The 12,902-nt window shown below is 34.9% G+C and overlaps 1 protein-coding gene across 1 annotated transcript in view; it reads right to left on the bottom strand.

The window, feature by feature from the left end:
- Positions 1-1,248: 1,248 nt before the first annotated feature.
- The window catches only part of SLC17A6 (solute carrier family 17 member 6), a 41,635-nt gene continuing 29,981 nt past the window's right edge, over positions 1,249-12,902 (bottom strand). Inside the window, exons 8-12 of the mRNA XM_011286746.4 lie at positions 11,672-11,821; positions 5,194-5,326; positions 4,680-4,790; positions 4,041-4,168; positions 1,249-3,313 (exon numbers count right to left, since the gene is read on the bottom strand). Coding sequence (XP_011285048.1) covers positions 2,978-3,313; positions 4,041-4,168; positions 4,680-4,790; positions 5,194-5,326; positions 11,672-11,821 — 858 coding nt within the window. The 3' untranslated portion in view covers positions 1,249-2,977. The remainder of the gene's footprint in view (positions 3,314-4,040; positions 4,169-4,679; positions 4,791-5,193; positions 5,327-11,671; positions 11,822-12,902) is intronic.

The raw sequence follows: 12,902 nt of genomic DNA, 5'->3' as shown, positions 1-12,902 counted from the left end.
TGTAAACTTTTGTATTGGAGAGTTGGGGAAATTATAGACTGTTAGGTCCAAGACACTTTCATTCCTGCCAAAGATATGCAAAGATGGCATGTCAGGCTCCATAAAAATTAGTCTGGGTGTCTGGGTGTCTGGCTGTTGTTTCTTTGTGCAGAGAATTTCAGGAAGAGACAATACATTCCTTCACTTCCCCCCCCCCCCACACACACACACACACTGAGCTTATTATGTAAGTCGTGGATATGGGGTAGTGGTTGAACTGATAAATATTCTCCAATTAATTTCTTAAATTAAGTCCTGGCTAAAAAAGAAGATAAAAATAAAAACAAAGCACAGCTTACTGTGCTACTTCTTTCCACATCCACAACATGCTCTGTGTCCCTTGATCCAGTCAGTTTCATGTATTGACCCTCAATGTCATCATTAAACAAGGAGTGTTAACTAAATCATCCCAGAAGTCCTGTTGAGTAGTAAAGTTCTATGACTCTAAGATCCCAGTGCTATATAATTATGGTCTTCCCCTTCCACATATCAGTAACATTGGGAATCAGAGCAAAATGATCGCTTTTCCAGTAACACAGACATTCCACTGGCCGCTACCTTGATAAATCTCTCTCACCGCTTGCTGGTTTGGCTGACACATTATACCTTATGATGCTGTTACTCTGTTTTACCTTGGGAAACTTATTTAACCTTTACTAGCTTCAGTTTCTTCCTTTGTAATCTGGGAATAAAAAGAGTAACTACTGTGGGTCATTGTGGAGTTTTGTGAGATACTTTATGTAGAATGGTTAGGACAGTGTCCAGCACAACCAACAAATGCAATCCAAATTGTATAGTATCCTTGACGTGACAACTTTTGAATTTTTTCCTAAAAAGGTTTAAGCTTAGCACAAATGTTATGAGAAGTCCACCACTGAAAGATAGAGTTTGACTCAGAGACCTATTCCTTGATGTAAAACTCTGTCTAGGGAACCACATCCCATACAATCTAAAGAATGCCATGTTTTTCCATTAAATCTCAAGTAGCTAAAAAGATTATTATTCTTGAGCCTAGATTTGGCTTCATTGGAGCACACAAAAGTTAAATTTGCATTAATGTTACAAACTAAATAAAATAAACCCAAATTAATGTATTGTATTTTTACAAAAGGATAAATAGAGCATTTTATTAACTTTTTTTTTTTGCAGCAACAAAATGATAGTCCACATCTTTTCATTCAACACAACAAAAGCCATGATCACATTACATCACTTTGAGACACAAAGCAAAGGATGTTTTTATTTTCTCAAGGTTCAGGGATGGTTTGCATCTTTAAAACAAATGTTATGTTTTCTATTTGCAGTAGCAGGGGTTTCCAGTCACTAGCACAGTACAATGAACCAATGAACAGATCAAATATCCAGAATAGACAATTAAATACACCAATCATATTTTGCATTGAATTGGGAAATGTGTTATTATCATTTAGAACATTATAAAGAGGTCTGATGTCAACTTTTTGAAAGAAAAAAAATCATTCCAACCACCCAGACAGCTACCACAAGCAAAATGAAGATAATATACAGACAGGAAATTGTATGCATTGCACTTATTGCTTGGAACACAAATGTTGCAATTCCTGTTGAGTTATATTAAGAAATGACAAGCAAAATGCCTCTGCCCCCATCTAAAATTCTATGACTCTATGAAAGTAGAAATTGCAGTCCCCTAACCCAACATGAGGTGTATGCTATTTTTGGTTTTTTTGTGAAGATTGTTTATTATGTTTTTGTGTATGGATATGTATAAGATATACAGATATATATATAGATATAATTTTTAATATAATTTATTGTCCTATATATTTAAGACAAAGATCTTTTAAATGGGACTTTAAATAATAAAATTGTCTACTTACAGTATCTCTATTAAGTTTATCTTTTCATATTATATATAGCTCTGTGGCACAAGGTTAATATAGTATTTCATTATTAAGGAAGAAGAATATCTAAACAATTTTCTATTTCTTTTGTTGTTAATATTGCATTTTAAGGGATATATCTCCGTAGTAAATTTTTTATTAGATTCTTTATGGCATGTGTATCTTTTTTTTTCTAATGCAAGTTACAACCAGTACAAAGTTGTAATAAAAAATACATTAAAGTCTATTTACTTTTTATATTTTTTTGCAAAAAAGTTATGTGATATGCTACATGAAACGTCAGATTTTGTTGAAGTGTGAAGTGTTTTATACTGTTAGGTAAATGAATGGAAGAACATGAAGCATACCCCCACTTTACAAGTTCTCTTTCACAGATATAAGTATATGCGCACAAGCATTTCATATAAAACACTGCAAGATATTTCTTTTCAGAACCAACAAAATATTCCACATTATGTAATAACAATAATTATTTAGTACACCTTGCTAGTTGCTAGCCCACAATATTCTTCTCTAATTGAGAGATATATCAACTCTATAATTTATATTCAATAAATGTTGCCAACACCTGATGCAGCCAACATGACATCTTTAGTTTTCTTAACAGGACTTCTGCATGATACCTTGCAATACAGTGTAACAAATATATAAGTGCATTTTGCATGATCAAGTAGCTTTGGCTTCCTAACCTTTGTAGGATGGGATGTGCCAACTGTTTTAGTTGTGCTTTATTAAATGGTGATGAGTTTTAGCTCACATGAATCCAAAGAGTAACTACTTGCTTCTACAATTTTGACCAGTCAACCATTAAATCACAAACGCAAAAATGGATGACCTGAATGGGACTGATGGCATTTCACAACTTCTACAGATTGCACTTGATGGAAACTTCATGAGTTTTTTTCTTTGTTTGTTTTTTTTTTTTATTCGTTTTTATAGCAAGAGTTGCCTGGTTGATATGTTTATGTGTTTACATCACTTTTTTTTTTAAATTTTTGTGCAATCACAATTAATGTAATCACAAACACTAAAAATAAATCCAGCAATTAGCTTTGTTATGAATAATCATCTCGGTCCTTATAGGTGTATGAGTCTTGTACTTCTTCTTGTACGAATTCCTCTTTCTTTTCCCAACCATTTGGCCAACCTCCATTGGCCTGTGTTGTGGCACCATAAGACTTGGTGGTACCATAATTTATATAATTTTGAGTAATGTCCCCTGTCTCTTCATCAAGCTCATCTTCATGGATAAATCCACATTTTTCTTCACTTGTTTCTTCAGGGTCTGCCCAGGGTTGCTTCTCTCCTGAGGCAAATATTGCGTAAAATATAACTCCGCCATAGTGGACCAGGGCAGCAATCAGGAAAACATACTGCCACTCTTCACGTGACTGTAGTGACAAAAATTGGCATTGTGAGAACAAACTCCCTGTGTTTACAAAAGCATAACATCTTCTTTGAATGCACCACCATCAAGCTTTTCATACAATGTTATCTTTAGGGGAAACCCCTCTTCTGAGTATATAAAGCAAATACTGTGATAGAAATTTTCCATAATCCTATGACTTTTCATTAATTAACATTTTTTGTAAATCTCAGGATCTGAAATAAAACTCCAAATATATGTGTGGTCTGCTAATTTTTAAAATACCCATAATCTCTCTTTTAATTTCCATTCATGTACTTATATTTTTTTCCTCCTAATTCTTTTGTTTATTTCTTTTTGGTGAACCATAATTTTGAAGCTCTACATATAAGGACAAATACCTGATAATAATATTCTTCCATTGATACCTGTGGATTCTGAATTGACATTTCCAAATAAAGCTCAGAAGACTTCTATTTTCATGTTCTAATAAGCTAAGAGAAAAAAGTTTTTTTGTTGTTTCGCCAGACCAGAAATATAAGAAATATTAAAAGGTGTTGGAAACAATATTGTTTATTGGTTGGGAAAGAAACCTTCCTCAGAGTTCCTCGAGAGAGATTTTCTTCTGAGCCTCATTTATCTCCCTTACTCAGAGGTCTGGTGACAGGACCACAAAGAGAATGTCAAACAGAACACAGGAACTTTTTTTTACCATGAGAGAGAATCTTCTAAAACTAACACTTCCATCTTACCTTATTCTTTGTCATTGCACCAACAATGATAGGGCAAACCATTCCTGACAATGTGCCAACACCATTTGAAATGCCCATTAAGATACTTGCATATCTCGGAGCAATATCCAAGTGGTTAACATTGAAACCTGAAACATACACACAAGCTTAAACTCAGAGAATCCTAAACCTCTTAGAAGTGGGTGACTGTAGAATATTCTCTACCACACTCATCACCCTCTTTAGAAGATACTAGGTATACAGCCTGTGCTCAATAAGTATTTTTTGATAATCTAGCTCAGGGATATAATGGGAGTATGAGGTATGATTTCTTACACAATACTTAAAATGTGATGCTCACACTACAGAGAGATTTTCTCTGAAGGAGAAGAAGGAGGAGAAGGAGAAGGAGAAGAAGGACAAGAAGAAGGAGAGGAAGAAGGAGGAGGAGGAGGAGGGTAAGCAGGAGAGAAATTAGTAGTAACAAATCCAAATAATTATTTCTAAATGTTTATTCTTTTTATTTTCTAGTGGAAATATTATGAGTAACTTTTGAACAGTCAGAATATTAAAGAGGAAAGGAAAGTGTGTGTGTGTGTGTGTGTGTGTTAACAGCAAAAATCAGGGTGTTACATTTATAAATTTAAAAACATATCTTACCAGAAATAGCAAATCCACTGAATCCCACTGCAAGTACCAAGAATGAGATAGCTACACCTCTAGTATGAGAATAGCCAACAACCAGAAGCAGTGTTGCTTCCATGCCAAAACCTTCAGAAACAAACACATAGAAACACTTCACAAATTTGTGTAAGTTTTTCCAATGAGCTAAAACTGCTAAAAACGTTCATGCCTATCTGACATAGCAAAACATTTCAGGAAGTCTATTTTAAAAATAATAAGAACAGTATATGCACAGGGATTACTGAAGCCTTTCAATTTAATGAAAACATTGAAGACAATCTTCAGTTTCAGTGGTGGGCAGGGAAAGTTGGTTATGTGGTTACTTCAAACTAGAAATTATGAAAATTTGAAGATAGAGAAATGATTATAAATGAACAACGAAGACACAAATTGTGCTGCATATTTGATACGCACAGAAAAATTTACTCACTCCTGTAGATCAGCAGTTTGTGAGCCAAAATCATGTCCTTAACATCATTTATGTACTTACCACCACAATTCATGATCTTTCTTACTGTAGTTGTTGAAAGAATTTGCTTGCTTCTTAGAAAATCTGCAATCTGCCCTCCAATGGGTACAATAATTGTCATTACCAAGTGTGGCACAGCAGATAGCATGCCAACCTGAAGGGGAAAAAAAAGAAGAGACATATATGTGACCATAAGTAATATGGGCAACTTAATGGTCTTGGTTTTCTGAATCCATCATACTCTTTATGGAAAAAGAAAGGAAATAAAATACTGTCTCCAAATGACCACTTAGTCCTAGAATAAGCAATAACTTCCACAGAATAAATGAGAAAAGCTAAGTAAATTTACTTTTTGACTTTTGGAAGAGAATGCTTTTTTTCTGTGTGATGAATCAGTAAAATTTGAGTTTATGAATAAATTATCTTGAATCTTATCACAGACTGATTCACATTTATGTGCCCATATTATATTCTTTTTTAAAATTTTTTTTAACGTTTTATTTATTTTTGAGACAGAGACAGAGCATGAATGGGGGAGGGGCAGAGAGAGACAGAGACACAGAATTGGAAGCAGGCTCCAGGCTCTGAGCCATCAGCCCAGAGCCCGACGGGGGGCTCGAACTCACGGACTGTGAGATCGTGACCTGAGCTGAAGTCAGATGCTTAACCGACTGAGCCACCCAGGCACCACATTATATTCTTAAATGTGTTTGGAAAACTTCATCATTAGTGAGTGAGAGAGAGAAAGAGACAGAGACAGACTCAGAGACACAAGAAACATATTGGATAAGGCTGGAAAAGGCTACATTTAAAAAATTTTTTTAAATTCTTAATAAGGCTAAAAACCTTAAGTGCAATTTAAATGTGTATCTCTTATGAGTTTCATAGTTAGTTTCTAAGCTAAATTTAGCCCGGAAAATGAAAATAAGTTCTTTAATTTTAGGTATTTTCTATGTCAAATGTCAATCTTTTGGTCACATTGTCCTGCAGTGGTATATAGTTTCTGTATTAATTTCATACGAAATAGCTCGTATCTAACCTAGAAGCATCAATTCAACACACATTTTTTGGCCAGTAATTATGTGCAAGGTACTCTTCTCTAGGCATCATGAAGGCAGGAAGTATGAAGAAAATGCATTTTAATTGTATACATGGACTTAGTAAATTTTGAATATAAACATATAAGGAAGTGTTTTCCCTAAGTATAATTTGAAGTACAGTTCTTGGCAAATTATAAGTACTGGGAAAAAGCCTATTATTTGTGTATAAAAACGTCTTCCATGTTAGATCATTGAAAGTTTGAGACAAAGATTGCTGTATTTTACAATGGCATAAGTATAGTACCACAACCACAGAGTCAGGCTGTTACGATAATTAATTGAGATAGTGAATAACTCCTAAATAGCTTAAATATATGAGTTATTTAATTCTATCTCTTTTATCCAGATGAAAGTTTATTATATTCTCTCGCATTGATGAAGAGAATGTAATTTAAAAGGGCTAAGTGATTTCCAGAACCAAATATTGAGCCATTTTCACCTGAGTCAAAAAACTGGGCTTTTAACAATTTATGGTTAGTACTATTAACCATCTGAGAAAGAAAAATCAAATAAAACCAGTTAACATGTGTGAATACTTTTAGTTCAGTTCAAAACCTGGCATTCAGGATGGCCAACAGGCACATGAAAAGATGCTCCATGTCACTCCTCATCAGGGAAACACAAATAAAAACCACACTGAGATATCACCTCATGCCAGTCAGAGTGGCTAAAATGAACAAATCAGGAGCCTATAGATGCTGGAGAGGATGTGGAGAAACGGGAACCCTCTTGCACTGTTGGGAATGCAAACTGGTGCAGACACTCTGGAAAACAGTACGGAGGTTCCTCAAAAAATTAAAAATAGATCTACCCTATAACCCAGCAATAGCACTGCTAGGAATTTACCCAAGGGATGCAAGAGTGCTGATGCATACGGGCACTTGGTACCCCAATGTTTATAGCAGCACTTTCAACAATAGCCAAATTATGGAAATAGCCTAAATGTCCATCAACTGATGAATGGATAAAGAAGTTGTGGTTTATATATACAATGGAATACTACTTGGCAATGAGAAAGAATGAAATATGGCCTTTTGTAGCAATGTGGGTGGAACAGGACAATGTTATGCTAAGTGAAAGAAGTCATACAGAGAAAGGTACCATATGTTTTCACTCTTATGTAGATCCTGAGAAATGTAAGAGAAGACCAGGGGGGAGGGGAAGGGGGAAAAAAGTTACAGAGAGGGAAGGAGGCAAACCACAAGAGACTCTTAAAAACTGAGAATAAACTGAGGGTTGATGGGGGGTGGGAGGGAGGCGAAAGTGGGTGATGGGCATTGAGGAGGGCACCTGTTGGGATGAGCACTGGGTGTTGTATGGAAACCAATTTGACAATAAATTTCATATTTAAAAAAAACTGGCATTTAGTAGAGGCTCCACAAATGTGAACGAAGTAAAAGTATAAGCTAAATTGACATTAAAGCAAACATTGCTTTTCAGAACAGCACCTTGAAAAAAGCAGTGTTCTTTATTCTTAACTACAGTAGATCTATTTAAAGCAACCACTGTGTAGACAGAAACCATCAGACAAGAAAACATTCTGAAATACACCATGCTGGATTTGTGTAGAATTGTATGTTGTGTATCTGATATTCAGAGGCAGACAAAGCCTAAGAGTGACCTGCATTTCTGAAGTCCACACAACTGGCCTGCATCTTGACCAGTGTTTGAGACATCTGAAAAGTTCTCAAATTGAACACCCTTTGCTATTTACTATCTACTCAATAAACATTTTATTCCTTTGGATAAACAAAGAATAAAGCTATGATTATTACTTATTCTTTCAGGAAGACACTGTGGGAAGTACAAGAAGCTAACAATCTCAAGGTTAATGAGACAGAAGTTGAGAATATTTTAGCACGCTGACTTAATATTTGAAGGTACTGAATCTCCCAGTTCCTTAGACAATGTTTACATATTCTGTATGCGACCTCATCAGGGCCAAGTTGCAGAACTTTGAGTAACTTATTCAACTATCTTCTCAGCTTTTGGTGACTTATCATAATTAATCATTTGCGATCACATGTTATCAGAATGATCAAGACTTTTTGGGAGTATCATTATTTATGATAAACACACAGTACTTTGCTCATTATTTTAAGGCTAAATGTTTTTACATCTAAATATAATTAGATATATATACTTAGATAGATAGATAGATAGATAGATAGATAGATAGATAGATAGATTTTAGGTAGCTATATCTATATATAGATATAGTTTATCAGTATGTATAGACTATAACTGATTGGTTCTTCATAGAAACTCCAGGTCATTAGACTTTGTGCACCCTCCTCTTTGTGCTTCTGCTCTTTGTGCTTCACAGTCTGGATTTCCTCTCTCCCGACCTGTGTCACAGTCCTTGCAGAAATTGGCAGGTTACCACACAACAAAGAGCAGCCACTCAACACTTCTTCTCTGCCCCTAAGTGTGAAACTCAAAAGGAATCAATGTCTCCTGTCACTTTTTATCTCTTGTAACCTGACCTCTCAAAGGACTGGTTAATCCAAGCACTGTCTTCCCTTGATATACCATTTTCAACATACATATATGCATATATGTGTGTGTGTGTGTGTGTGTGTGTGTGTATGTTTCTGCTTTACCTGAGTCAGTCTACCTGAAGATTAAGCTATTATACTTGTCATTGAGTCTGAAAGATACTCAATGTAACTAAGGTTGGAGAAAACTATCCTCCTTTTAAATATATTTTAATGTTTGTTTATTTATTTATTTATTTATTTATTTATTTATTTTAAGAGAGAGAGAGATCGAGAGAGAAAGAGAGAAAGAATACCAATCAGGCTCCATGCTGTGAGCACAGAGTCTGACATGGAGTTTGATCTCCCCAACCATGAGATTACAACCTGAGCCGAAATCAAAAGCCAGAGCATAACCAACTGAGCCCTCTCCATTTAAATATTTTAGTTTGCTTACATTTTGCTGAGTTCTGAAAGAGGATATTATGGAATTATTTGTACAAGAGAAAATTGGGGCTGGCAAGCATTCAAACATCAGCACTAGGTTATGTATCAATTGTTTATTGTACAGCTTGGATTCAGAGCCATGCCAGCCTGGATCCAAAACCCATGTTCTATTTATTTTACTACCTCCTTTACACATTTTTCAAGGAAGTCTGTGACTTATTTTAAGCCAGTATAATGAAAATTTCCAAGCCAATCTGTGTGTGTAGAATTTACCTACAATTTTAGTTAAAAATATAGTAAGTGAATCAAATCAACTCATCTGGTTATTGTATTTAGGTTTTGCAAAATATCATTGCTTTTACTCAAGCATTTTCAATTAAGTGGAGCTACAGGGCCAGAATGACCACACAGTTTCATTAACATCAGTTGGCTCCTTCAATTTTTCCCCATGAGACCTGACTTTATTAATAGCGTCTCAGTGTCATATTTGTCCTAGATTATGAAAATGGACTCACACCTCCAGCAGCCTTTGTTGAGAAGTATAACACCTCTCAGAGCTTCCAAAGGCTACCCTGCAATGTTTGATCGGCTCTAGAGAGAAGAGGCCTATCTAAAGCAGCCATTCTTCTCAGGAATGGAGGAAACAGTTTCCTTAGAAACAGGGATTACAAAAGAGCTCTTAGAATAGCTTCTCCTAAACTCAGGTTTTCTTCAATTCCAGGCCTCTGATAGTCTTTCAAGTAGAGACATAATATGAATAGCGAGCCCAGCTGGACGTATGTAATGACATGAAGAGAAATGGCAAGTCCATTGCCAGCACAGACAAGTGTATTCAGTACTCGGCAAAGGGCTTGGCAGAGATGGTATTCAACAGATACTTTGCTAAGTGCTTAAATGAACATAGGGTCTACCTGAATTTGAATAGCATAGTAAAGGGAAATGAAACATAAATTAAAGGATCAGGGCTTCAACTCGATCCTGGCATATATTATCAGCTTGGCCGTAGGCAATTTAAATACCTTCCCTAGTTTGTTTCCTCATCAATAGAAATGATGATAGTTATCCAGCTGGTCAACCAAACAAGGTTGTTTATGAATATGAAAGGACCTTGTAAATTTCAAATCCTTCTATAAATATGAAGTTGTATTTTCATTTTCATTTTATCTTTATGGAATATCTCAAAATGATTACATTTTCACAGCTACGAACGAATGTCTGTAGCATTTAGCATACTGTGCTGTAACTGGTAACTAATTGCTTTCGTCTATACCACCAAGCTGTGAACTCTTGAGGACAGGAACCATGTTTTTATTTCTGAATCCTACACATCTCATGTTCAACAAAAGCTTGTTAAATGAATAAATTGAATAAATGGCACATAAGATTGTTTTCAGCTTTTTTTTTTTTTGCTATCTCAAATCTTTTAGCCAGACAGATTTTTTTAAGTTTATAGGAATTTTTTTAAATTTTTTTCTTTTACTTGAGTGTAGTTAACACACAATGTTACATTAATTTCAGGTGTATGACAAAGTGCTTCCACAAGTCTATATATTTTGCTACAGTCACCACAAGTGTGGCTACCATCTGTCACCACACAATGGCATTACAATATCATTGACTGTGTTCCTTATGTTGCGTCATTTAATCCAATGACTTATTTATTCCATAACTGGAAGCCTATATCTCCTGCTCCCCTTCACTCATTTTGCCCATCCCTTATTTCCCACCCCTCTGGTAACCCCCAATTTGTTCTCTATATTTACACATCTGATTCTGCTTTTTGTTTGTTTCTTCATTTAGGTTTTTTCAGATTACACATATGAGTGAAATCATAAGGTATTTGTCTTTCTCAAAGTCTGACTTATTTCATCTCATATAATACCCCCTAGGTCCATCTATGTTGTCACAAATGGCACAATCTCATCCTTTTTGTGGCCACATAATATTCCACTGTGTGTGCACATGTGCGCGTATGTGTGTGTGTTATGTACGACATCTTCATTATCCATTTGTCTATCAATCAGGACCAAATCAAAATAAACTTTTACATGGAAAAGAGAGCCAGACAGATTTTTGAAAGCATTGAAGAAGAGATTGGTAATTGTATAAATACAATTCCATTTTTTGTTCACTGTAACACTATCTCTGATTTGAGACTTAAAGAAAATTATGTTTCTTTATAGGGGAAAGGCTCCAGAGCTGCCCACCCCAAATGAGATATAAGCTCCATGAGGGCAGAGACCAGGCTGATTTTGCCTGTATTTCCATCAACAAAGAGCAGTTTTTAGCAGACAGCTGAATGAAGCAGACATTCAAACACCTTACTCAGTCTGTTTCCCAGAAGTTATTTGTTAAATAGATGACACATAAATGAGTAACTTATAAAATTTAGAAGATAGAATGTTGGCAAAGAAACTTAATATTCAGCTGAACACAAAAATAATGCACTAGTTAAACAGGATAATTTTTACATACCTTGCTGATTTCAAATCCAAAGACTTCTTCAAAATATGCCGGCTGACTAATAAGCAATAAGTAAAAAGTCCAGCTTCTGCAGAAGTTTGCAACAATTATTGCATAGACAGGCATAGATGTAAAAAATTTCCTCCATGGAGTCTTGAATTTCTGAAATCCCAAACAGAGAGCCATTCTGACCATTTAAAATATGTTCTAACTTAAATGGGAATAATAAGTGCTTCGCATTTTCAGGATGTATATGTTGGGGCATGAGTAGGAGGTAATGGACAGTTCATTGCAAGTCTAATTAATCTTTGCTGCATGAATAATCATTGGAATAAAAAAAAAGATATCAGCCTCTTCTGATTAGATAGTTCACATTTTAGGAATATGTAAGATCCTATGTTTATAGAAAACAATTCCAAAAGCACAGATCCTAGTTGCTAAGATGGTTTTTTTTGCAACAACAGATCATGACTTAGCTAAAGATCATTGCCATATCAGTGACCTTGTTAGTATCCAAAATATCTTATCTAAAACATTGAAAATCCAATATAGTTAGAAGAAAAATAAGAAAAATTAAGAGTGCAATATTCTAGACCCTATCTAAAGTCAATAATACGACTACAGATCTATAAATTCTCTTGAAAGACAATGGATTTCAATATAAATTCTGTGATGCTAAAGTGCAAGGTTCTGTAAAACTCGTATGTTATACAGTTGGATTAAAGTGGCCACCCATCACACCATGGGCACATGATAATTAGTTATTTGTGATATTGAAAACATTTCAATATTAACAACCTAAACATGATTGGTTTTGCTTATGATAACCATTAAAAAATTATACCTAATATTTCTAAAGATCCTCTATATGCCCAAACATAAAGCAATTATCTTCTCCCCCTCAAGACTAATATTTTCAGACCTGAAAATGTCTCTCCTATTCTCAAGCACTTTCTCAATGACCTTATTTTGAATGTCAAAATAGAGTTTGGTGAAGAAACAATAGCCTAAAATAACTCTGTTTAATGCGAGGTTGGAATCCTTGAACCGACCAAATTAGTAAAAGAAGAGACAACCATTTTTTGCACAGATTTGGTAATTATTCCTGGATATAGAACCTTAGAATTGTTAGCCTTGATTGTGACTCTAACTAAACCTTTCAAGATCACTTTAAAAGTAATATAGTAAGAAATTATATTTTGTGATCACAAATATATATCAGACAAAAAAGAAAAACAAACAA

This window comes from Felis catus, chromosome D1 (genome assembly GCF_018350175.1).
Source record: "Felis catus isolate Fca126 chromosome D1, F.catus_Fca126_mat1.0, whole genome shotgun sequence".
NCBI classification, from domain to species: domain Eukaryota; kingdom Metazoa; phylum Chordata; class Mammalia; order Carnivora; family Felidae; genus Felis; species Felis catus.
This window is presented reverse-complemented; position numbering and strand designations above follow the sequence as displayed.